The 23,763-nt window shown below is 35.9% G+C and overlaps 1 protein-coding gene across 1 annotated transcript in view; it reads right to left on the reverse strand.

The window, feature by feature from the left end:
* The window catches only part of CUNH1orf185 (chromosome unknown C1orf185 homolog), a 33,035-nt gene extending 16,086 nt beyond the window's left edge, over positions 1–16,949 (reverse strand). Inside the window, exons 1-2 of the mRNA XM_044383884.2 lie at positions 16,934–16,949; positions 7,448–7,553 (exon numbers count right to left, since the gene is read on the reverse strand). Coding sequence (XP_044239819.1) covers positions 7,448–7,553; positions 16,934–16,949 — 122 coding nt within the window. The remainder of the gene's footprint in view (positions 1–7,447; positions 7,554–16,933) is intronic.
* Between the last annotated feature and the right edge of the window lie 6,814 nt (positions 16,950–23,763).

The raw sequence follows: 23,763 nt of genomic DNA on the forward strand, positions 1-23,763 counted from the left end.
GCAGAATAGGTATTAACTCTTCTTTAAATGTTTGGTGGCATTCACCTGTGAAGCCATCTGGCCCTGGACTATTGTTTGTTGGGTGTTTTTTTAATTACAGATTCAATCACCTTGCTGGTAATAGGTCTGTTCAAATTTTCTGTTTCTTTCTGTTCAGTTTTAGTAGGTTATATTTCTCTGAATTTCTCCATTTCTTCTAGGTTGTCTAATTTGTCGGCATATAGTTTTTTACAATATTCTCTTACAATTATTTGTATTTCTGGGATGTTAGTTGTTATTTCTCCTCTTTCACTGGTGATTTTGTTCATTTAAATCCTCCCCCCCCCCTTTTGGAAGAGTCTGCCTAGAGGTTTATCAATTTTATTGATCTTTTCAAAGAACCAGCCCCTGGTTTCATTGATCTAGTTTTTTGTTTTTTGTTTTTTTTTAGTTTCTGTATCATTTATTTCTGCTCTAATCTTTATTATTATTTCCTTTCTTCTGCTGGCTTTAGGTTTTGTTTGTTGTTCTTTTTCTAGTTCCTTTAGATTGAGGTTTTTCTTGCCTCATGATGTAGGCCTGTATTGCCATAAACTTCCCTCTTAGAATTACTTTTGCTGAGGAGTGCCTGGGTGGCTCAGTCTGTTAAGTATCCAACTCTTGGTTTCGGCTCAGGTCATGATCTCAGGATCATGAGATTGAGCCCTGTGTCAGGCTCTATGCTGGGAGTGGAGCCTGCTTAAGATTCTCTCTCCCCCTCTCCCTCCACCCCTCCTTTCTCTATTACTCTCTCTTGCTCTAAAAAATAAAAAAAAAAATAAATTTAAAAAATAATTGCTTTTGCTGTATCCCAAAGATTTTGGACCATTATGGGTTTGTTTTTTTTTAAGATTGTATTTATTTATTTATTTATTTGAGAGAGAAAGAGAGAGCACAAGCAAGGAAGAGGGGCAGAAAGAGAGGGAGAAGCACGGGGCATCTGGGTGTTGCAGTCATTAAGCGTCTGCCTTCGGCTCAGGGTGTGATCCTGGCATTCTGGGATCGAGCCCCACATCAGGCTCCTCTGCTAGGAGCCTGCTTCTTCCTCTCCCACTCCCCTTGCTTGTGTTCCCTCTCTCGCTGGCTGTCTCTCTCTGTTAAAGAAATAAATGAAATCTTAAAAAAAAAAAGAGAGAGAGGGAGAAGAAGACTCCCTGATGAGCAAGGAGCCTGACCCCAGGGCTCGATCCCAGGACCCAGACATCATGACCTGAGCTGAAGGCAGAACTTAACCTACCGAGCCACCCAGGTGCCCCTGGACTACTGTGTTTTCATTTTCATTTGTTTCCATGTACTTTTTTATTTCTTTATTTCATGGTTGACCCATTCGTTATTTAGTAGCATGTTATTTAATCTCCATATATTTGTGGTCTTTCCAGATTTCTTCTTGTGGTTAATTTCTAATTTCATAGCATTGTGGTCAGAAAAGATGCATGGTATGACTTTGATCTTTTTTAATTTGTTGAGGCTTGTTTTGTGTCTTAACATGTGATCTATTCTGGAGAATGTTCCATTTGCACTTGAAAAGAATGTGTATTCTGCTGCTTTAGGACGGAATGTTTTGAATATATCCATTAAATCCATCTGGTCCAGTGTATCATTCAAAATCACTGTTTCATTATTTATTTTCTGTTTAGATGATCTGTCCGTTGATGTAAATGGAAGTTAAAGTCCCCTGCTATTATTGTATTACTATTTAATATTTCCTTTATGTTTGTTATTAACTGTTTTATATATTTGGGTACTCCCATGTTGGGTGCATAAATAATATTTCCAATTGTTATATCTTCTTGTTGGGTTGTTCTGTTTGTTATTATATAGTGTCCTTCTTTGTCTCTTGTTATAGTCTTTGTTTTAAAGTCTATTTTGTCCAATATAAGTATTGCTACTCTGGCTTTCTTTTGACATCCATTTGCATGATGAATGTTTCTCCATCTCCACCCTTTCAATCTGCAGGTGTCTTTAGGTCTGTAATGACCCTCTAGGAAGCCTATGGTTGGTTGTTGTTGTTGTTTTTTTTTATACACTTTTTCACCCTATGTCTTTTGATTGGAGCCGTTAGTTCATTTACATTCAAAGTACTTATTGATAGATATGTATTTATTGCCATTATGTTACTTGTTTTGTGGTTGTTTCTGTAATTTTTCTCTGATCCTTTCTTTTCTTTCTCTCCTTCATGGTTTGCTGGGGGGGGGGTTTAGTGATATATTTGGGTTCCTTACTCTTTATTTTTTGCATATCTATTACTGTTTTTTTATTTATAGTTACCATTCGGTTTATATATAACATCTTTTCTACATAGCAGTCTATATTAAGCTGATGGTCGCTTATTTTTAAACTCATTTTTTACTCTTCTCCCCCCTACCTTTCAGATACTTGGTATGATTTTTTACATCCCTTTATTTAGTGATTCTTATTTTTTCTTATTCTTACTTATGGTTTTGTTTTCCACTCAGAATCCCCCTTAATATTTCTTATAGGGCTGGTTTAGTGGCCATGAGTTCTTTGTCTGGGAAACTATTTTTCCTTCTTTTTTTTTTAATAATATTTATTTTGTTATATTAGTCACCATACAGTACATCCCCAGTTCTTGATGCAATGTTCCATGATTCATTACTTGCATATAACACCCAGTGCACCATGCAATATGTGCTCTCCTTAATACCCATCATTTATTTTTCCTTCTATTCTGAATGATAGCCTTGCTGGATAAAGTATTCCTGGCTGCAGAACTTTCCTTTTCAGCACTTTGAATATATTATGTCACCCTCTTTCGGCTTACAAAATTTCTGCTGAAAAATCAGCTGATAGCTTTTTGGGGTTTCCTTTGTATGTAGCTGTCTTCTGTTCTCTTGCTACCTTTAAAATTCTTTATCACTATTTTTTGCCATTTTAACTACCTAGTGTCTTGGTGTGGACCTTCTGTGTTGAATTTGTTGGGGGATCTCTGTGCCTCCTGTATCTGGATCTTTGTTTCCCTCTCCAGATTTGGGAAGTTTTTAGTTACTATTTCTGCAAATACATTTTCTGCCTCCCTTTCTCTCTCTTTTCCTTCTGGGATCCCTCTAATATGAATGTTAATATGCTTGAAGGAGCCACTGAATTCTGTAAGTCTATTCTCATTATGTAGTTATTTATTTGTCTCTCACCTGTTCAGCTTGATTGCTACCATTATTCTACCCTCCAGGTCACTGATATGCTCCTCTGCTTCCTGTAGCCTACTACTTATTCCATCTATTGTATTTTTAACTTCGTTTATTGAGTTCTTCATCTTTGATATGTTATTTTTTATCTTTTTGTCAAGGTCCTTACTGACGTCCTCCACCCTTTTCTGAAGTCCAGTGAGTATCTTTATGATCATTACTTTAAATTCTGTGTCAGGCATATTTTTCTCTTTCTCTTAGATATCCTGCTGTGATTTTGTCTTGTTCTTTCATTTGCGACTCTGTCTACTCATTTGTCTACCTCTCTGTTTCTATGTGTTACAAAAGTCAGCTGTGTATTCTTGAAAGTAGTGGCTTTATGAAGAAGAGGTCCTGTGGTGCTCTGCAGTGCAGTGTTCCCTATCCAGAGGAGTCTCCTGTATGTGTTGCTTGCGTCCTACTATGGTGTCTGAGTCACTTTTCATTTCCATCCAGATATCTGCTCTGACTCTTTGCCTGTTGTGGGCTGTGCTTGCTCTTTATGATATTAGTGAGATCCAGGTAGGCCAGCTCTGAGGGGGTGTGACAGCAGAAGGGCTTGGTGGCAGGGCAGTGATGTTAGCAAGATTTGCACTGAACCCCTAATCTTAGGCCAGAGCTCCCAAAGTCAAGTGACTGCTGGGGGTACGGCACATGAGGGTAGTGGTGGTGGCTGCCAGGGGCACTCGGTGGTTGGGCAGGGTACATGCAGTGTTAGTAAAAATTCGCATTGACCCACTAGTCCTACGCTGGATCCCCCAAAGTGTGGTGGCCATAGGGACACAGCAAGTGGAGGCAGTGGGTGGGTGCAGCACGCACAGCATTAACAAAAATTGCACTGAACCTGGGGCTGAGACCAGCAGGCCTGGAGTTGGTGAGTCCTCAGGAGAACTTGTGGGCAAAGTGCAGTACCAACAGGTTAGGTAGCAAGTGCTTGTGAAGTGCCACCTTCTGCAGGTGACTCTGTGTTTATGCTAGGGGACAGGAGAGGAAAATGGCACCTGCCAGCTCCTTTGTTTCCAGAGAAATCCTCTAACACTCTCTGAAATCAGTATAAACAGATCTCCCTTCATTCTGCAAGCTGTCACTTCTCTGTTGCCTTTCCTTGGGCTCTTGTCTCTTTAAGGGTGGGGACTCTTTATGGGCTATCACTAGCCCTCTGACGTTTAAAACTCCAGGTTCCAGGGGTGCCAGGTAGCTCAGTCGTTAAGTGTCTGCCTTCTGCCCAGGGTGTGATCCCAGGGTCCTGGGATCAAGCCCTGCATCAGGCTCCCTGCTCCACTGGGAGCCTGCTGCTTCCTCTCCCACTCCCCCTGCTGTGTTTCCTCTCTCGCTGGCTGTGTCTCTCTCTGTCAAATAAATAAAATCTTTAAAAACAACAACAACAACAAAATTCCAGTCTCCAAGTCCTGCTGGTTATACAAACTCACAGAATTTAGCCCCTTTGGTTTTCAAGGCCAGAGGTTATGGGGATTCATTTTCTCTGTGTGGGCTTCCTGGTGTTTTCCCCTCGCTACAACTGCAGCTCTTTCCCTCCTGTGGGCAGCTCCTGACCACAGTTTCTGCTCTTCCTAACCTCTCCCATGCAGCTTCTTCTCTACATTTAGTTGTGGAGTTTGTTCTGCCAGTCTTTGGATTGCTCTCCGGTTTACTGACCTGAATGTGAGTGATGTCCAGTTGTAAACGTGGGACAGGCAGAGCCTCCTACTCTGCCATCTTCCCAGCACCCCCTGAAACATTTTGTAATTTTGACTTCCTTGACAGGGTACCTTTCTGTTTTTCCTTCTCAGATGTTGATTCTTCCTATTCTTTTGCTAGATTTCTAAATGTTGGTGGGCTAAAGGGCATAGTCCTAGGTTCTCTTCTTCCAACAGTCACTGCCTGGTTAGTGTCACCCAGTTCTATGACCTTAGATAACCTTTATACATTGATATCCTAAATCTTCAGGCTTGAATTCTCTTCTGAAGTTCCTACATGTATAGCTGAGTATTTGACATTTCCAATGGATGTCCAAAAGACTTTCCAAAATGCAACTCCTAGTTTATCACTATTCCCTCAACTCACTCCCCTCTCTAATCATCTCATCTCAGTAAATGGCAAGATCAACTACTCAATTGTTCATTGTAAAAATGTAGGTGTTAGCATTAATTCTGCCTTTTCATTTATCTTTCCTTACCTCATCCAATCCATCAAATAAGCCCTGCTAACTTTACCCGCAAAACACACCCCAAATCCAACCTCTTCTTTTCATCTCCTTTACTTCCATATTAGTCCAAGACACTATCATCTCTGACCTGTACTATGCAATAACCTCCTAACATTCTCTGCTTTTGCTCTTGCTCAATTAAAAATCAGGCTTCACAGAGAAGTAAGAAAAATCTTTTAAAAATATGAATTAGAACTCTCATATATTGCTGGTAGGAGTATGTACCCACTTTGGAAAACTGTTCATCAATTTGCTACAAAGTCAACCATATGATCCAGCAATTCTACTCTTAGGCATTTACCCAAAGAAGCGAAAGCACATGTACAAAAAGATTTATACAAGAATGTTCATAGCAGCCTTACTCCTAAGAACTGAAAACTGGAAATGACCCAATTTTCCATCAACAGAATAAATAAAGTGAGGTATATTTATACAATTAAAAAAATCAATAAAATGAATGAAATACAGATAAATACAATGACACGAATGAATCTCAAAAATATTATGTTAAGTCAGAAAAGCAAATATAAAAAAGTCTATATGATTTCATTTACATGTCATTCAAGACTAGACAAAACTGACCTCTAGTAGTAAAAATCAGAATAACGATTGCCTCTGAGTGGGAGGTGGGGAGTGATACCTGGAAAGGAGCCTGAGGGAACTTTCCAGGGTGATGGAAAGTTGTATATCTTGACTGGGGTTATGATTACATGGGAATATATTTGCTGAAATTCATCATCATACATTTAAAATCTATGTACTATTTTGTATGTGAATTATATCTCAAATTTTAAAAAGTGTTATAAAAATGTAAATCATCTATAGATGACATTATAGTATCCTTAAAAGGGAGATAATATTACTGCTACCTCATGGGGTGGTTATGAAGTTTAAATAAGATCACATATAAAGCACTTAGAACAGTGCCTACTATGTAGTAAGCCCTCAATGTTAGCCATTATTATGCTGAAAATGTCATTCTCCTGCTTAAAACCTTATGATGGCATAAATAATAAAATTCAAACTCCATATTCTAGCCTACAACATCCTATGTGATCTGGTCCCCATCTACATCTTCAATCTCATCATTATTTCCCTCACTCACTACAGTCTATACACTAGCCTTCTTTCCCTTTATTGAACAATACCAAGAACATTCCCATGTGGGGTCTTTGTACTTGCTATCTCTTCAGCTTAGACAGCTCTTTGACCAAGTCTTCACACGGTTGGCTCCTTCTTTGAACTCTGATCTCAGATTAAATACTGCCCACTTGAAGAGACCTGACCACTTTATTTCTCATTATCTGTCTCCTCCCAGTGGCACTTTCTAGTCTATGAAACAGAAACCCTGTCTGACTTGTTCACAGTTTTATACTCGGTACCTAGAACAATGGCAGGCACCAAAAAACATTTGTTGAAAGAATGAATAAGTGAATAATTTCCAGTTTTCTGACTTGTGCAAATGAATAGATTTAGTATGCATTCATTTGCTGAGAGAGGGAATACTGGAAGAGTGTGTGCAAGAACGTGTTACAATTTATATTTTTAAACATGAAACAAAGCAAATACTGAACAAAATAATCAAAACCACCAAATTTTAGTGTTTTCAATCTCTGGCAAAAGACTACATTTAGACTATACCAGAGAATTCTGTTAGCTCTTCCCTTAAATATCTCCTAAAGAAAGAGAGTCTTTTTGTCTCAGTAATGTTTTTAACCTCTAAATTAGAAATCAAAAATTTTAAAAATTCCTAGCCTTATAATTTGAACACACGTCTTCCAGAGAATAAAATATATCTCATTATTCCTTAAAATTCTAATGCATGAAGATTGCTATTACAGTACTCAGACTATTATACTAGTAGGACTTGTCTTTCTGCACTATTTTAAACATGTAAAGCCTTCCCTCCCCAATCAAAGTGTATATAACCAAACTTCTAATTATAGAATCAGTACTATTATGGTTATTTAATACCATGTGAAAAAGTCTTTCATTGAATTTTGAAGAGGAAAAAAAAGCTAAATATTCTAATAAACCTTACCTTCGTTTGCAAATCAGGAACCACAAAGCTGATGCCAAAGCAAAGAAACCAATTCCCAAAGTAACAGCACCAGCAGCCAGGAAATAAGTTAAGTGGTTAAAAAAACCTATACAAATAAATTATAAAAGATTATTTCATGCACATACCTTCATTCTCCAGGTAATATTAAATAACATAATAATTTAAATGATATTACATACTGTAGTGTTAAGACATTAACCAGGAAGTTGGGAAACCTGAATTCTAGGGTTCTGTGCAATTCTAACAAATTTCAAGACTCTGAATTTGAGAATTACACAAGGCCTCATGGTGATTAGAGTCCAGGGTGCATTTCTCTGACTCTGCCTCAATTTGATACCTAGGTGTGGTTTGTTTTTATACAGCTGTCACCTCCTTTTTTCTTAGCTTTCTCCTTTCTCAGTCTAGCTGTAAATTTTTATGTTATTTTTCCAGTATCATTCTTTGCAGTCCTCCAACATAAAACATTTTTCATTTTAGGGGCGCCTGGGTGGCACAGAGGTTACGCGTCTGACTTTGGCTCAGGGCGTGATCCCGGCATTCCGGGATCGAGCCCCACATCAGGCTCCTCCGCTATGAGCCTGCTTCTTCCTCTCCCACTCCCCCTGCTTGTGTTCCCTCTCTCGCTGGCTGTCTCTATCTCTGTCGAATAAATAAATAAAATCTTTTTTTAAGAAAAAGACACTTTTCATTTTAAAATTTGTATTATCAATCACTACAAGAAGGTGGATGGAGGGTAATAAAGAACAAATATGAGGAACTTAAAAATATTTTCGAAATTTTTGCTTTATTTCTATTTTATCCCAGGAACAATAAAAGATCATGGCCAAAAGCTAAATAAAAGCAATATAAAATAATAGCATATCACAGGGTATAACTGGAAAAGCCTACAGGAATTATATGGTGTAACTCCTTCATTTTACAGATGATAAAACTGACATCCAGGTAAGAGAGGGACCTGAGATTAGGCAACAGATTAAAGCCAGTCCTCTGGTTTTTTTCTAGTATCTTATCCCTACTACCAATCATCTTAATACTGGTATGTACTAAAAAGAATTAAGAATAAATAATGCACGAGATATTTAAAGTCAGGTTGGTCAAGTATTCCTTAAGATTCTGAAATCTGATACCTAACCATAAAGCAAGCTATAGGAAGCTTTCACAGAAAGCTGTAGAACATGAAGGGCCTTAAAACAATTTAGGAATACAGCTGACCCTTAAACAATGTGAGGATTAGGGGCACCAACCTGTGCACACTCACTAATCCACATATAATTTTTGATTCTCCCCAAACTTAACCACTTACATATATACATAAACAACAGCCTACTGTTGACTGGAAGCCTTACCAATAACATAAACAGTTGATTAACACATATTTTATATGCTATATGTATTACATACTATAGTCTTACAATAAATAAGCTAGAGAAAAGAAAATGTTACTAAGAAAATCATAGGGAGGAGAAAATACATTAATAGTCTTGTGCTACATAGAAAATCATCCACATATGAGTGGGCCCACACAGTCCAAACCCATGTTTTTCAAGGGTCAACTGCATATTACCTGGAAAAAAAGGGTTTGAAAGTATAAAACTATAGAGAACAAACTGATGATTACCAGAGGGGAGGATGGGTTAAATAGGTGATGGGGATTAAGGGTGCACCTGTGATGAGTGCTGGGTGTTGCACAGAAATGTTGAATCACTAAATTGTACACCTGAAACTAATATTACATTCTATGTTAACTAACTGGAATTTAAATAAAATCTTATAAAACTAATGGAAGATTTTTATGTGTGAACATATTATAAGTTCCACTAAAAATATGACATGATAAAGACTTTGTTGTTCCCATATTTTTGTTGTTTCCTAAGTAATTTCCAGCTTCCAATATGGTGCCTCTCAAATCTTAGTTTTCTTGAGATTCAGAAAATGTCTACATTTGGGAATTATTTAATGGTACCAAAAAGTTATAGAAGGCTATTTATCAAAGTGATACCTATAATATTAAAAAAACCTTCTAAGTGCAATTAGGAAGGCAATTAAATAAGTTATGATGATGTTACATATGAAAAATATCATGTTCTTTCATTATTTAGTGCAGGGTTTCTCAACTTTGATACTACTGATCTTTTGGATCAGATAATTTGTTGTAGGGATTGTCCTTTGCATTGTACCAAAGATGTCTCTAGGCAAATGTATTCTGGGGGGCAAAACTGCCCCTGTTGAGAATCACTGGCATAGTAGTATAATGAAAAATCAAATAGTATTCATTGATAAGAGCAAGATAGGTAAAATGCGTATTTTTTAAAAATTCAAAAGACATACTCATACTCATATATAAAATAAAGATTTCTAGGGGCACCTGGCCAGCTCAGTCAGAAAAGCATATGGGGTCATGAGTTTGATCCCCACGTAGGGTGTAGAGATTACTTAAATAAATAAAACTTTGGGGGAAAAAAGATAAAGATTTCTATGGACAAAAAATAAAAGCAACACAGAGAAATAAGTAGAGGCTAAAACCACAGGCATATGAAGTACTGAGATCTGGAAACAAGAATTAGAAGAAGCAGAGAAAATCACAAGACCTACACCAAATCATCCTTCGGCACTGTGAATGAGACAAGACCTACACCAAATCATCCTTTGGCACTGTGAATGACTCTACGTTAATAAAATCTCTGATGCAAGGGGGTCTTGAATCACTAACAGAAGACCAAGAAGGAATTTTGGAAAATGAAAAACTCAAAAATTTTAAGATAAAGTAAATTATTCTTTGAACACAGTTAATGAGATGAAAGATAACACTGAGAAACACACCTAATTACATAAAGAAATGAAAAATATAAGGAAATGTGAGACTTTGAAAAGATCAAGAGTATATAGTACCTAAGTGATAGGGGTCCCAAAAGAAAAAAATAGAGTAGCAGAGAAGCAATATTCAGAGAAACGACCTAAGAAGGATTTTACCTTAAAAATTTTTTAATTTGTAAAGTTCATTTGCATGTGTGTGTACAGTTCTGTAAGTTTTGACAAATAGAAAAAATATCTGTCACAGCAACATAACTAAGTTACATGACACTTCCATTACCTCCAAAAATTTCCTCATACTGCCTCTTAGTGGTCAAGCACTAATTGCTGGTAACCATTGTTTATTTTCCATCCCTATTCTCCATCTTTATACTTTTGCCTCTTCCAGAATTTCATATAAATGGAATCATACAGCATGTGGCCTTTTGAGTCTGGCTTTTTTCACTTAGCATAATGCATCCAACATTCACCTACATTGCTGCATGTATCAATAGTTTGGTTCTTTTTATTGCTGAGTAACATTCCATTTTACAGATGTACCACAGTTTGTTTATTCCCCAGCTGAGAGACATTTGGTTGTTTCCAGTTAGGGGTTGTTAAATTAAAGCTACGATACACTTGCATAAAGGTGTTTGTTTGAACATAAATTTTTATTTCGGTAGGGTCATGTAGCAAATATATATTCAAATGTGGAAGAAACTGCCAAGCTGCTTTCCAAAGTGTCCGTACCATCTTGCTTTCCCACCAGCATTATATGACAGTTCCACTTGCTCTGTATCATTGCCACCACTTGGTATTGTTAATTTTATTTCGGTCATTCTAATAGATATATAGTGGTATCTCACCGTGGTTTTAACTGCATTTCCTTAATGAATAATGATGTTGAGCATTTTTCCATGTGCTTATTTGCCGTCCATATGTCTTCTTCAGTGAAGTATTTGTTTAAATCTTTGCTGATTTTTTAGAATACCTCAAGTCCTTAGTCAGATATGTGATTTGGAAATATTTTCTCCAAGTCTAGGCTTGTCTTTTCAATTCTCTTAAGAGTGTCTTTCACAAAGCAAAACTTTTAAATTTTGGGGAAGTCTGATTTATTAAGTTTTTCCTTGTATAGATTGTGCTATGGTCCTATCTAAGAACTCTTTGCCTAACCCAGGCCACAGAGATTTTCTCCTATGTTTTCCTATAAAGGATTTATAATTTTATGTTTTGCATTTAATTTATAATTCATTTTGAATTAATTCTTACATAAGGTATAAGGCATGGGTCAAGTTCCTTTTTTTTCCCCTTTGGATATGTATATCCAGTGGTTCCAACACCATTTGTTGAAAAGACTATCCTTTCTTCATGGAGTTGCTTTTGTACCCTTGTCAAAAATCAAGTTGCTACTACTGGGTATTTACCCCAAAGATACAGACGTAGTGAAGAGAAGGGCCATATGCACCCCAATGTTCATAGCAGCAATGTCCACAATAGCTAAATTGTGGAAGGAGCCGAGATGCCCTTCAACAGATGACTGGATTAAGAAGTTGTGGTCCATATATACAATGGAATATTACTCAGCTATCAGAAAGAACGAGTTCTCAACATTTGCTACAACATGGACGGCACTGGAGGAGATAATGCTAAGTGAAATAAGTCAAGCAGAGAAAGACAACTATCATATGATTTCTCTCATCTATGGAACATAAGAACTAGGATGATCGGTAGGGGAAGAAAGGGATAAAGAAAGGGGGGGTAATCAGAAGGGGGAATGAAACATGAGAGACTATGGACTATGAGAAACAAACTGAGGACTTCAGAGGGGAGGGGGGTGGGGGAATGGGATAGACCGGTGATGGGTAGTAAGGAGGGCACGTATTGCATGGTGCACTGGGTGTTATACACAACTAATGAATCATCGAGCCTTACATCGGAAACCGGGGATGTACTGTATGGTGACTAACATAATATAATAAAAAATCATTAAAAAATAAAATAAAATAAAAAATAAAAAAATAAAAAAATCAAGTTGCTATATTTGTGTCAGTCTCTTTCTGGAATCGCTATTCTGTCCCCTTGATATATATTGTCTATGCTTTTGCCAATAACAACAACAACAATAGCTAACATTCATATAGTAAATACTACATGCCAGGCACTGTTCAATGTATTATATATTTAAACTCATTTAATTCTCACAACAACTCTGAATTAAGTATTATTATTTTCTCATTTTACAGATGCAGAAACAATTGAGGCAAATAAGGTTAAGAAACTTGCTTGAAGGCACACAACCACTAAGTGAGGGAACAATAGTAATGTAAAAATTGCTAAGGTCCTTCCTTATCTAGACTGCGTGGAGAAGAGAGATCCTTAATAGCTTTAGATTTGTTAGAAAAAAACCCAATTAAGTAAGGATGCTAAATATTTAAGGATATCATTAAAAAGAATATCTAAATGGCCAATAAACACATGATGAAAACTTCATTAACAATCAGGGAAGTACTAATTAAACCACAATGAGATAATAACAACTACTCTTTATGATGCCTAAAATGGAAAAGACAGAAAATGTCAATCGTTGCCAAGGAGGCAGAGTAACCTGAATTCTCATTCACTATTGGTGCGAATGTGGTTTTGTACAACACTTTGGAAAATTGTTTGGCTCTATTATTAAGCTGAACATATGCATACCCATGACCCAACAGTTTTTAGTCATAAACCAAAATGAAACGCATACATATACATTCAGAAAAATATGTACTAGAACCCTTATAGCATCCAATTTAGACTGTGTGTGTGTGTGTGTGTGTGTGTGTGTATTTTCTATCACGAGTATCTTAGAAAAATCAGGAAAAATCTTTTGAAGCTTCTTATGTAATTCCTAACACCTTTACTTAGATGCAGCAAGTCTCCTTGTAGACCTTTCTCTATTGTTATCAATGTGACTATAGCCCACTTAACTGTTTCCCCTGAAGATCTCTGCCCTCCTCTTTTTTTTTTTTTTCCCCAAAACTCCATTAGGGAAGAAAATAGATGTGATTAGTACACCATCATAGTCCCTGGTTTAAACAGGTCATTTACATCTCAAGGAAATCCCAATCAGGCATAAAGAATCTGAAAGTTTCCAAACCACTTCACCAAGAGAAAGACAAATTACATATTTGTTAATACCTTCAACAAGTCACACGTTCTCTCTAAATCAGTCTGTAAAATGAAAAGGCTGGACTCTGTAATCATTAAGATCCCCTTCTCACTTTAAAGTTTTAGTATATATATATATACACAAGTGTAGTATTTTTACTTTCTTGATTCTGCTCTTAAGTAGCCTGTCTAAAGTAATGACTTTATTGGGGTGCCTGGGTGGCTGGGTTGAGCATCAGGCTCTTGATTTAGCCTCTCGTCATGACCTCAGGGTCCTGGGATTGAGCCTCAGGGTCCTGGGCTCTGAGCTCAGCAGGGACTCTGCTTGAGGATTCTTTCCCTCCTGCTCCCCCTGCCCCTCCCCCCTCATGCGTGCATGCTCTGTCTCTCTCAAAATAAATAAATATATCATAAATACATAAATTAAATAATGACTCCTCACTTTCAGCTGTTACTCTATCATACCACTTGTTTCTTTGTCTTGAATAATTACTATTGTAAATAATTTTCTTTACTGGTTTACTTGTCTACTCTGTTTTCCTCTACCAGACGATGTCTTTTTCATTACGGTATTCTTAGAGTTTAGAATAATGACTGGTTACTCAAGAAATGATTGAATATTCAATAAATGAATGACAGGCACTGTGCTAAATGCTAGTATTACAAAAATGAATAATATAACTATGTTGTTTTTAAGTATGTAATAATATAAGTATGCATGTAAGAAGCCCATACATGTGAAAAGGAATAAATGCAATTAAAAAGTATATAGGTGTTATAATGGAAGAAATAAGTACAAAATGTGGACACAGGTAGATTTATAAAAAGATAGGGTAAATTTTAAAAAGCTCCATAGTTTAGTTAAACATTGCCTGAGAACTTTCTATCACCAAACATTTGCCAAGAATTGGTGACTGAAAGATAACACATGATCATGGAGTTTATAATCGGCAGGGGACAAGACATTTAAATGGATATATTCATTAAAATATTCTAAGTGCTATGATAATGACCTTTTGACAGTGCTAAGACAATAGAGGCAGTTTGACCAAGTGCAGGTGCAGTCCTAGAGATAACACCTGAGCTGAATCTTACAGACTGGGTAAGAGATAGCTAGGCAAGAACATTAAGTCTTTTTTTTTTTTTTAAGATTTTATTTATTTATTTGATAGAGACAGTGAGCGAGAGAGACAGCACAAGTAGGGGGCAGAGGCAGAGGGAGAAGCAGACTCCCCACTGAGCAGGGAGCCCAATGCAGGGCTTGATCCCAAGACCCTGAGATCATAACCTGAGCCGAAGGTAACAGCTTAGCCATCTGAGCCACCCAGGTGCCCCAAGAACATTAAGTTTTAAATCAGGTTATGGTTCTTCCATCTTAAAATAAATAAAACTCCCTCCCAGCAGCACCCTCCAGCTTAGAATTGATTTTTTTTAACCATTTGCAGCCTAAACTCTTAAAATGAGAATTCCTACTTCTTCACATCTATTTTCAAGGCCATTAATAACTTCATCAACACAAAAATCAAAAGGTCACTATTAGCCACTCTCTCTCTTTTGCCTTGGCATCAGTAAATTAAATTCACTTAGTTTTTTTTCCATTTATGTATCCATACCTTTATTGTCTTTGTAGGTCCTTCTTTGTTAGCCCATCTATCCTTTAACGTATGTATCTATATCTAAATATATTCTTTATATTGATATAAAGGATATATCTTTATATAGTTATAAATGTATGTATGTATATATCTGTCCTTTAACATATCTGTCTAGATTTAGACAGATATGTTAAAGGATATACAGATAGATATACAGAAGTATTTAAAGGATATAGATAGGGGCACCTGGGTGGCTCAGTCGTTAAGCGTCTGCCTTCGGCTCAGGGCGTGATCCCAGAGTCCTGGGATCGAGCCCCACATCAGGCTCCTCCACTGGGAGCCTGCTTCTTCCTCTCCCACTCCCCCTGCCTGTGTTCCCTCTCTCGCTGGCTGTCTCTCTGTCAAATAAATAAATAAAATCTTTAAAAAAAAATAAAGGATATAGATAGATATAGATGTTACCTATATACACCTATATCTATATCTTTTCCCAGAATTACTAGGAAACTGTACCAGGAGAATTTTAAGATTATTTTTTGCAATAATTCCAGAACTATAAGTCCTGTTTTATTTTTTTGAGTATTCACAAATTACTATTTATTATACTCTTTTAGTGTTTTGCCAGATTCCAGTCTCAGATTTACTCCAATTTAACAAAAATCTTTTCTTTTTTCTTAAAGATTTTATGTATTTATTTGAGAGAGAGAGAGAGCGGGGAGGAGCAGAGGGAGAGGGAATGGGAGGGGAAAGAATCTCAAGCAGACTCTGTGCTGAGTGTGGAGCCCCATGTGGGGCTTGATCTCGCAACTCTGAGATCATGGAGATCATGACCCAAGCCAAAACCAAGAGTTTGTCACTTAACTAACTGAGCCACTCAGGCACCCCATCAACAAAAATCTTTTGAACACCAAATATGTGTAGAATACTGTTTCGGATATTAAGTGAGGGATAAAAAGCCATTTAAATAAGAATGAATCCTTGCCCTAAAGGTTTAAAAATATAATGAGATTTAAGCAAGCCTCATATGAAACCAGTATAAAAAGTTGACTGTACTTTTTTAGTTGGTGTTTGTTTCAAGTGGTTATAAGACTAGATTTATCTGTGAATATAGAAAAGTTACTTATTGTGCTGGCTGGACTTTAATGTTCTTATTTGAAAAATGGGAGTCATACTATCTATTTTACACAATTAGGATTAGAAATAAATGAGATAGTGTTGCAAGGAATTAATAACATAAAAAAAGCAGGAAGACATCTCAAACTTAACATGCATATACAAGGCCATAAAGCAAGAAAGACTCAACAAGTTTTATAGCATCATTATTATACATACCACATTCTCTGAAAAAAATGCAATTAATTTTGAAATTAATAACCTAATATATACCCTAAGAAAAGCTCCCATACTTGTGGAAATTTAAAATCACACTGTAAATAACTCACACATTAAATAAGAAATGAGTGGAAGTTTGAAAATACACAGAAGTAATCAATAATGATATGTACAAATACTTGTAAAGAAGTAAAAAAAGGTATAATGAAACTATTTAAAATGAAGAAAGAACATAATTACAATTACGTCAGAGATTAAAATAAGAAAATACTTTGAACAGATCTATGCTAATACATTTAAAAACTTATACAAAATTATATGTACCTAAAAAGTGACTTACAAAAAGTGACTCAAGAAGTAATAGAAAACCTAAATGAACATGTATCCATTAAACTGAATCAGTAGTTACAAAATTTCCCCCAAAGAAAACAGCAGGCCCCAATAACTTTACAATTTCTACTGTATACCCATGATTCAAGTATTTCTTATCTTATACAAGCTCTTCCAGAAAATAGAAAGAGATTGCCGGTTGTTTGTCCCAATACATTTTCCTCTTCTTCCCAGGCAAAAAGCTAGACTACCATGTCCCAGCTTCCCATACCATTAGGTGAAGCCATATGACTGAGTTCTAACCAATGGAATTTGAATGAAAGTGATGTCACAAAAACCTCTCAAGCACTTTTCTCCATGTTCTTTCTCCTTTTAGGCTTGACTGGAATGGAAATTATCCCCAGGGAAACTTGGAGCCACGTGTCACCGTGGATCTAATTAACATTTATAGAACACTCAACCCAAATAAAATGAAAACACAGCATTATCAGGATTTGTGGGATGCCACTAAAACAGAACTTAGAGGAAAACTTACACCAAAAACCTGCAATATTAGGAAAAAATGTGTGAAAAAACCTTTAAAACTAAATAAAGTAGAGCAGATTAAGCCCAAAGTAAACAGAAGAAAAAGAATATTAAAAACTAAAGTGAAAACCAATGAAATAGAAAACAAAACAATCCAGATGGTAAAAACTAGTAACAGATATGCAAAAAATAAAGAAAATGGAATCCAGGTATATCACTAAAGAAAGCCAACAAACCATGGAAGAGAGCCAGAGAAGAAAGGATCTAGGAAATCTACAGAAACAACCATAAAACAATAACAAAATGGCAATAAATACATATCTATCAATAATTACTTTGAATGTAAATGGACTAACTGCTCCAATCAAAAGACATAGGGTAAAAAAGTAGATAAAAAAAACCCAAGACCCATCTATATGCTGCCTACAAGAGACTCATTTCAGACCTAAAGATACCTGAAGATTCAAAGTGTGGAGATGGAGAAACAGTCATCATGCAAATGGATGTCAAAAGAAAGCCAAAGTAGCAATACTTATATTGGACAAAATAGACTTTAAAACAAAAATTATAACAAGAGACAAAGAAGGACACTATATAATAATAAACAAGACAATCCATCAAGAAGATATAACAATTGTAAATATTTATGCATCCAATATGGGAGCACCCAAATACTAAAATAGTTAATAGCAAACATAAGGAAAATAATTGATAGTAATACAATAATAGTAGAGGACTTTAACACCCCACTTACATTGATGGACAGATTATCCAAACAGAAAATAAATAAGGAAACAGTGGTTTTCAATGACACACTGGCCCAGATGGAATGAACAGATATTCAGAACATTCCATCCTAAAGCAGCAGAATACACATTCTTTTCAAGTGCACATGGAACATTCTCCAGAAGAGATCACATATTAGGCCACAAGATAAGTCTCAAAATTGAAAAAAGTCGAGGTCATACCATGCATCTTTTCTGACCACAACGCTATGAAACTAGAAATTAACCACGAAAAAATCTGGAAAGATCACAAATACACGGCAGTTAAATAACATGCTACTAAACAACGAATGGGTCAACCACAAACTAAAAGAAGATATAAAGAAGTACATGGAAACAAATGAAAATAAAAACACAACAATCTCAAATCTTTGGGATGCAGCAAAAGCAATTCTAAGAGGGAAGTTAATAGCAATACAGGCCTACCTCAAGAGGAAAGAAAAATCTCAAATAAACCACCTAACCTTATGTCTAAAGGAGCTAGAAAAAGAACAAACAAAACCCAAACCCAGCAAAAGGAAAGACATAATAATATTGAATATTAGAGCAAAAATAAGCAATTTAGAAACTAAAAACAACAACAACAGATCAATGAAACCAGGAACTGGTTCTTTGAAAAGATCAACAAAATTGATAAACCTTTAGCCAGACTTATCAAAAGAAGGGGGGCAAGGGACAAAGAGAGAAAGAACCCAAATAAAATCACTAATGAAAGAGGAGAAATAACAACCAACACCACAGAAATACAAACAACTGTAACAGAATATTATGAAAACCTATATGCCAACAAAATAAACAACTCAGACAAAATGGATAAATTCCTAGAAACATATAACCTACCAAAACTAAAGTAGGAAGAAATAAAAAATTTGAACAGATCTATTATTAGCAATGAAACTGAATCAGTAATCAAAAAAATCCCCCAAAAATAAAGATCCAGGATCAGACAGCTTCACAGGCAAATTCTGCCAAACATTTAAAGAGAGCTAATGCCTAGGCTTCTCATACTATTCCAAAAAAAAGAAACGGAAGGAAAACTTTCAAATTCTTTCTATGAGGCCAGCATTATCCTGATACCAAAAGATATCACAAAAAAAGAGAACTACAGGCCAGTATCTCTGATGAACATAGATGCAAAAATCTCAACAAAAGATTAGCAAACCGAATCCAACAATACATTAAAAAAAATCAGTTATGAGAATCAAGTGGAATTTATTCTGGGAATGCAAGGGTGGTTCAATATAGATAAAACAATCAATGTAATATGTCACATCAATAAGAGAAAGGATAAAAAACAGAGGATCATTTCTTTTATTTAAGTTTTTATTTATATTCCAGTTAGTTAACATGCAGTGTAATATTAATTTCAGGTGTACAATATAGTGATTGAACACTTCCATACAACACCCAGTGCTCATCACAAGGGCACTCCTTAATCCCCATCATCTCTTTAACGTTCCCCCCTACCCACCTCCATTCTGCTAACCATCACTTTGTTCTCTATAGTTAACAGACTGCTTCTTGGTTTGTCTCTCTCTCTCTCTTTCCCTTTGCTCATTTGTTTTGTTTCTTATATTCCACATATTAGTGAAATCATATTGTATTCATCTTTCTCTGACTTATTTCACTAGTATAATACTCTCTAGCTCCATCCATGTCACTACAAATAACAAGATTTCATTTTTATGGCCAAATAATATTTCATGATATATTTTTTTATATGTGTGTGTATATATATATATACACATACATACATACATACTATCTCTTTATCCATTCATCAGTTGATGGACACTTGGGCTCTTTCCATAATTTGGCTATTGTAGATAATGCTACTATAAATATCAGGGTGCATGTATCCCTTTGAACACATTTAATGCAATCCCGATCAAAATACCAACAACATTTTTCACAGAGCTAGAACAAACAATCCTAAAATTTGTATGGAGCCACAGAAGACTCCAAATAGCAAAAACAATTTTGGGGGGAAAAAAAAAAGCAAAATGAGGCACCATAATTCTGGACTTCCAGTTATATTACAAAGCTATAATGATTTAAATGGTAAGGTACTAGCATAAAAACAGACACATAGATCAATAGAACAGACTAGAAAACCCAGAAATAAACTCACAATTATATGATCAATTAATCTTCAACAAAGAAGGAATGAATATACAATGAGAAAAAGACAATCTCTTCAACAAATGATGTTGGGAAAACAGGACAGCCACATGTAAAAGAATGAAGCTGGACCACTTTCTCTGACCATATACAAAAATAAATTCAAAATGGATTAAAGACCTATATGTGAGACCTGAAACCATAAAAATTCTAGAAGACAGCACAGGCAGTAATTTCTCTGACATTGGCTCTAGCAACATTTCTCTAGATATGTCTCCTGAGGCAAGGGAAATAAAAGAAAAAATAAGCTATTGAGACTACATCAAAATAAAAATCTTCTGCATAGCAAAGGAAATAACCAACAAACTAAATGGCAACCTATGGAATGGAAGAAGATCATTTGCAAATGACATATCTGATAAAGGGTTAGTGTCTAAAATATATAAAGAACTGATAATAACTCAACACCCTAAAATCAAATTATCCAGTTAAGAAATGAACAGACATTTCTCCAAAGAAGACATCCAGATGGCCAACAGACACATGAAAAGATGCTCAACACCACTGATCATCAGGGAAATGCGAATCAAAACCACAATGAGATATCACCTCTCACCTCCCAGGATGGCTACAGTCAAAAACACAAGAAATAAGTGTTGGAAAGGATGTGCAGAAAAAGGAACCTTCTTGCACTGTTGGTGGGAACACAAACTGGTGTAGCCACTGTGGAAGACAGTATGGAGTTTCCTCAAAAAGTTAAAAATAGAACTACCCTTTGATCCAGTGTTTTCACTACTGGGTATTTACCCCCAAAATACAAAAACACTAATTATGATGGATACATGCACCCTTATGTTTATTGCGGCATTAGTTTCAGCAGCCAAACCATGGAAGCAGGCCAAGGGTTCATCACTAGCTGCATCGATAAAGAAGATGTGGTATACCAACAGATATATGAAAAGATGCTCAACATCACTCATCATCAGGGAAATGTATTTCAAAACCACAATGACTTATCACCCTACACCTGTTAGAATCGCTAAAATCAGGAAGACAAGAAACAGCAAATGTTGGCAAGGATGTGGAGAGAAAGGAACCCTGCACTGTTGATGGGAATGTAAATTGGTAAAACCACTGCGGAAAACAGTATGGAGGTTCCTCAAAAAATTACAAATAGAATTACCATATATACCCATAATTCCACTTTGGGGCATTTACCCAGGGAAAATGAAAACACTAATTCCAAAAGATATATGCACCCCCAGGTTTATTTCAGCATGACTACAATTGCCAAGATATGAAAGCAACCTAAATGTCCATTAGTAAACGAATGAATAAGTAAAATGTGGTGTATATATACAAAGGAATATTACATGGCCATAAAAAGGATGAGATCATGCCATTTTGAGACAACATGGATGGACCTAAAAGGTATTATGCTAAATGAAATAAGTCAGATAAGAAAGACAAATATCATATGATCCCACTCATAAATGGAATCTGAAAAAAATGAATAAACAAACAAAAAGAATCAGAACTATAAATACAAAGAACTGATGATTGCCAGAGGGGCGGGGGGTGGGAAGTGGGCAAAATGGATGAATGTGAAAGGTAGATACAGGCCTTCAGTTATGGAAATTAGTAGGTCACAGGAATAAAAATCAGAGCATAAGGAATATACTCAACGATATTATATTAGCTATGTAATAGGGTAGATGGTAGCTATACTTGTGGTGAACATAGTATAATGTATAAACTTGTCAAACTTAGTGAAGTTGTACACCTGAAACTAAAGTAACATTGTCAATTGTACTAAATTAAAAAAAAAAAGATGTAAGATACACACACACACACATACACACACACAGTGGAATGTTACTCAGCCATAAAAAGGAATGAAATATTGCCATTTGCAACACAGCAGATGGATCTAGAGGGCATAATGCTAAGTGAAATAAGTCAATCAGAGAAAGACAAATACCATATGATTTCACTCATATGTGGAATTTAAGAGACAAAACAAATGAGCAAAGGAAAGAAGAGACAAACAGGCATGCCCGGGTGGCTCAGTTGGTTAAGTATCTGACTCTTGATCTCAACTCAGATCTTGATCTCAGGGTTGTGGGTGTAGGCCCTGCATTGGGCTCTGTGCTAGGTGTGGAGCCTACTTTAAAAAAAGAAAAGAAAAGAAAAGAAGAGACAAACAAAAAAAGCAGAACAAACTGGTAGTTACCAGAGGAGAGGTTGGTAGGGGATGGGTGAAATAGGTGAAAGGGATTAAGAGTATATTTATTGTGATGTGCACTGAGTAATGTATAGAGTTGCTAAGTCACTACATTTTATACCCAAAACTAATATAACAACATATCTTAATTATACTAGCCTTTTTTAAAGTAAAAAAAAAAAATGTTAAATTAAAACTTGTGCTCTTCAAAAGATACTACTAAGAGAATGAAAAGACAAGCTACAGACTGGGAGAAAATCTTAGCAAAGCACGTATCTTATTAAGGACTTACACCCAGAATATCACAGAGCTCTCAAAACTCAGCAATAAGAAAACAAACAGTCCAATTAAAAGTGAGCAAATGATATGAACAGACCCTTCACTGAATAAGATATACATGTGGCAAATAAGCATACGAAAAGATTCTCCATATCATTAGACATTAGAGAAAGACAAATTAAAATCATAATGAAATATCACTACACACCCATTAGGATGGCTAAAATTAGAAAGATTGACCATACCAAAGGTCAGCAAGGATGGGGAGGAAATGGAATTCTCATACATTGCTGGTGGGAATGTACAATGGTAGAATCACTTTGGAAATAGTTTCATGAGACGTTAAACATATACCTACCATGTGATTCGCTGTTCTAGTTCTAATTATCCAATAAAAAAGGAAATATATGTTCACACAATTTTTATAGCAGCTTTATTTGTACTAGCCAAAAACTGTGTGGTAGGCAGAATTCTAAGATGGCCCCAGATTCCCAGCCCCTGGTATACACGCATCTTTTCCCAGTTATTCAAGAAGCACTAATCTATGTACTACTATTAAAGGATTTTGCAGATGTTATTCAAATCCCAAGTCAATTGAGTTTAAGATAGGGAGATGATCCATGCCTTAAACTTATGAGTAAGATAGGGAGATGATCTGAGTGGGCCTGGGCTAATCACATAAGCCCTTTAAATCTGGGCCTAGAGGTCTTCAAAAAGTTAAAAATAGAACTACCTTATGACCCAGCAATTGCACTACTAGGTATTTACCCAAAGGATACAAAAATACTGATCCAGAGGGGCACGTGCATCCTGATGTTTATAGCAGCATTATCAATAAGAGCCAAATTATGGGAAGAGCTGAAATGTCCACTGCCTGATGAATGGATAAAGCAGATGTGGGGTATATATAATATTCATATATTACATATTTTACCCAATATATACTCAGCCATTAAAAATAACGGAATGCTGCCATTTGCAATGATGTGGATAGAGCCAGAGTGTACTATGCTAAGTGAAATAAGTCAGAGAAAGATAAATACCTTATGATTTCAAAAATATGTGGAATTTAAGAAACAAAACAGATCAACATGGGGAAAAGGGAGAAAAAGAGAGGGAGGCAAAAGAGGAAACAGACTCGTAATTATAGAGAACAAACTGACGATT

This window comes from Ursus arctos, unplaced genomic scaffold, assembly GCF_023065955.2.
Source record: "Ursus arctos isolate Adak ecotype North America unplaced genomic scaffold, UrsArc2.0 scaffold_12, whole genome shotgun sequence".
In the NCBI taxonomy this organism is placed as follows: Eukaryota; Metazoa; Chordata; class Mammalia; order Carnivora; family Ursidae; genus Ursus; species Ursus arctos.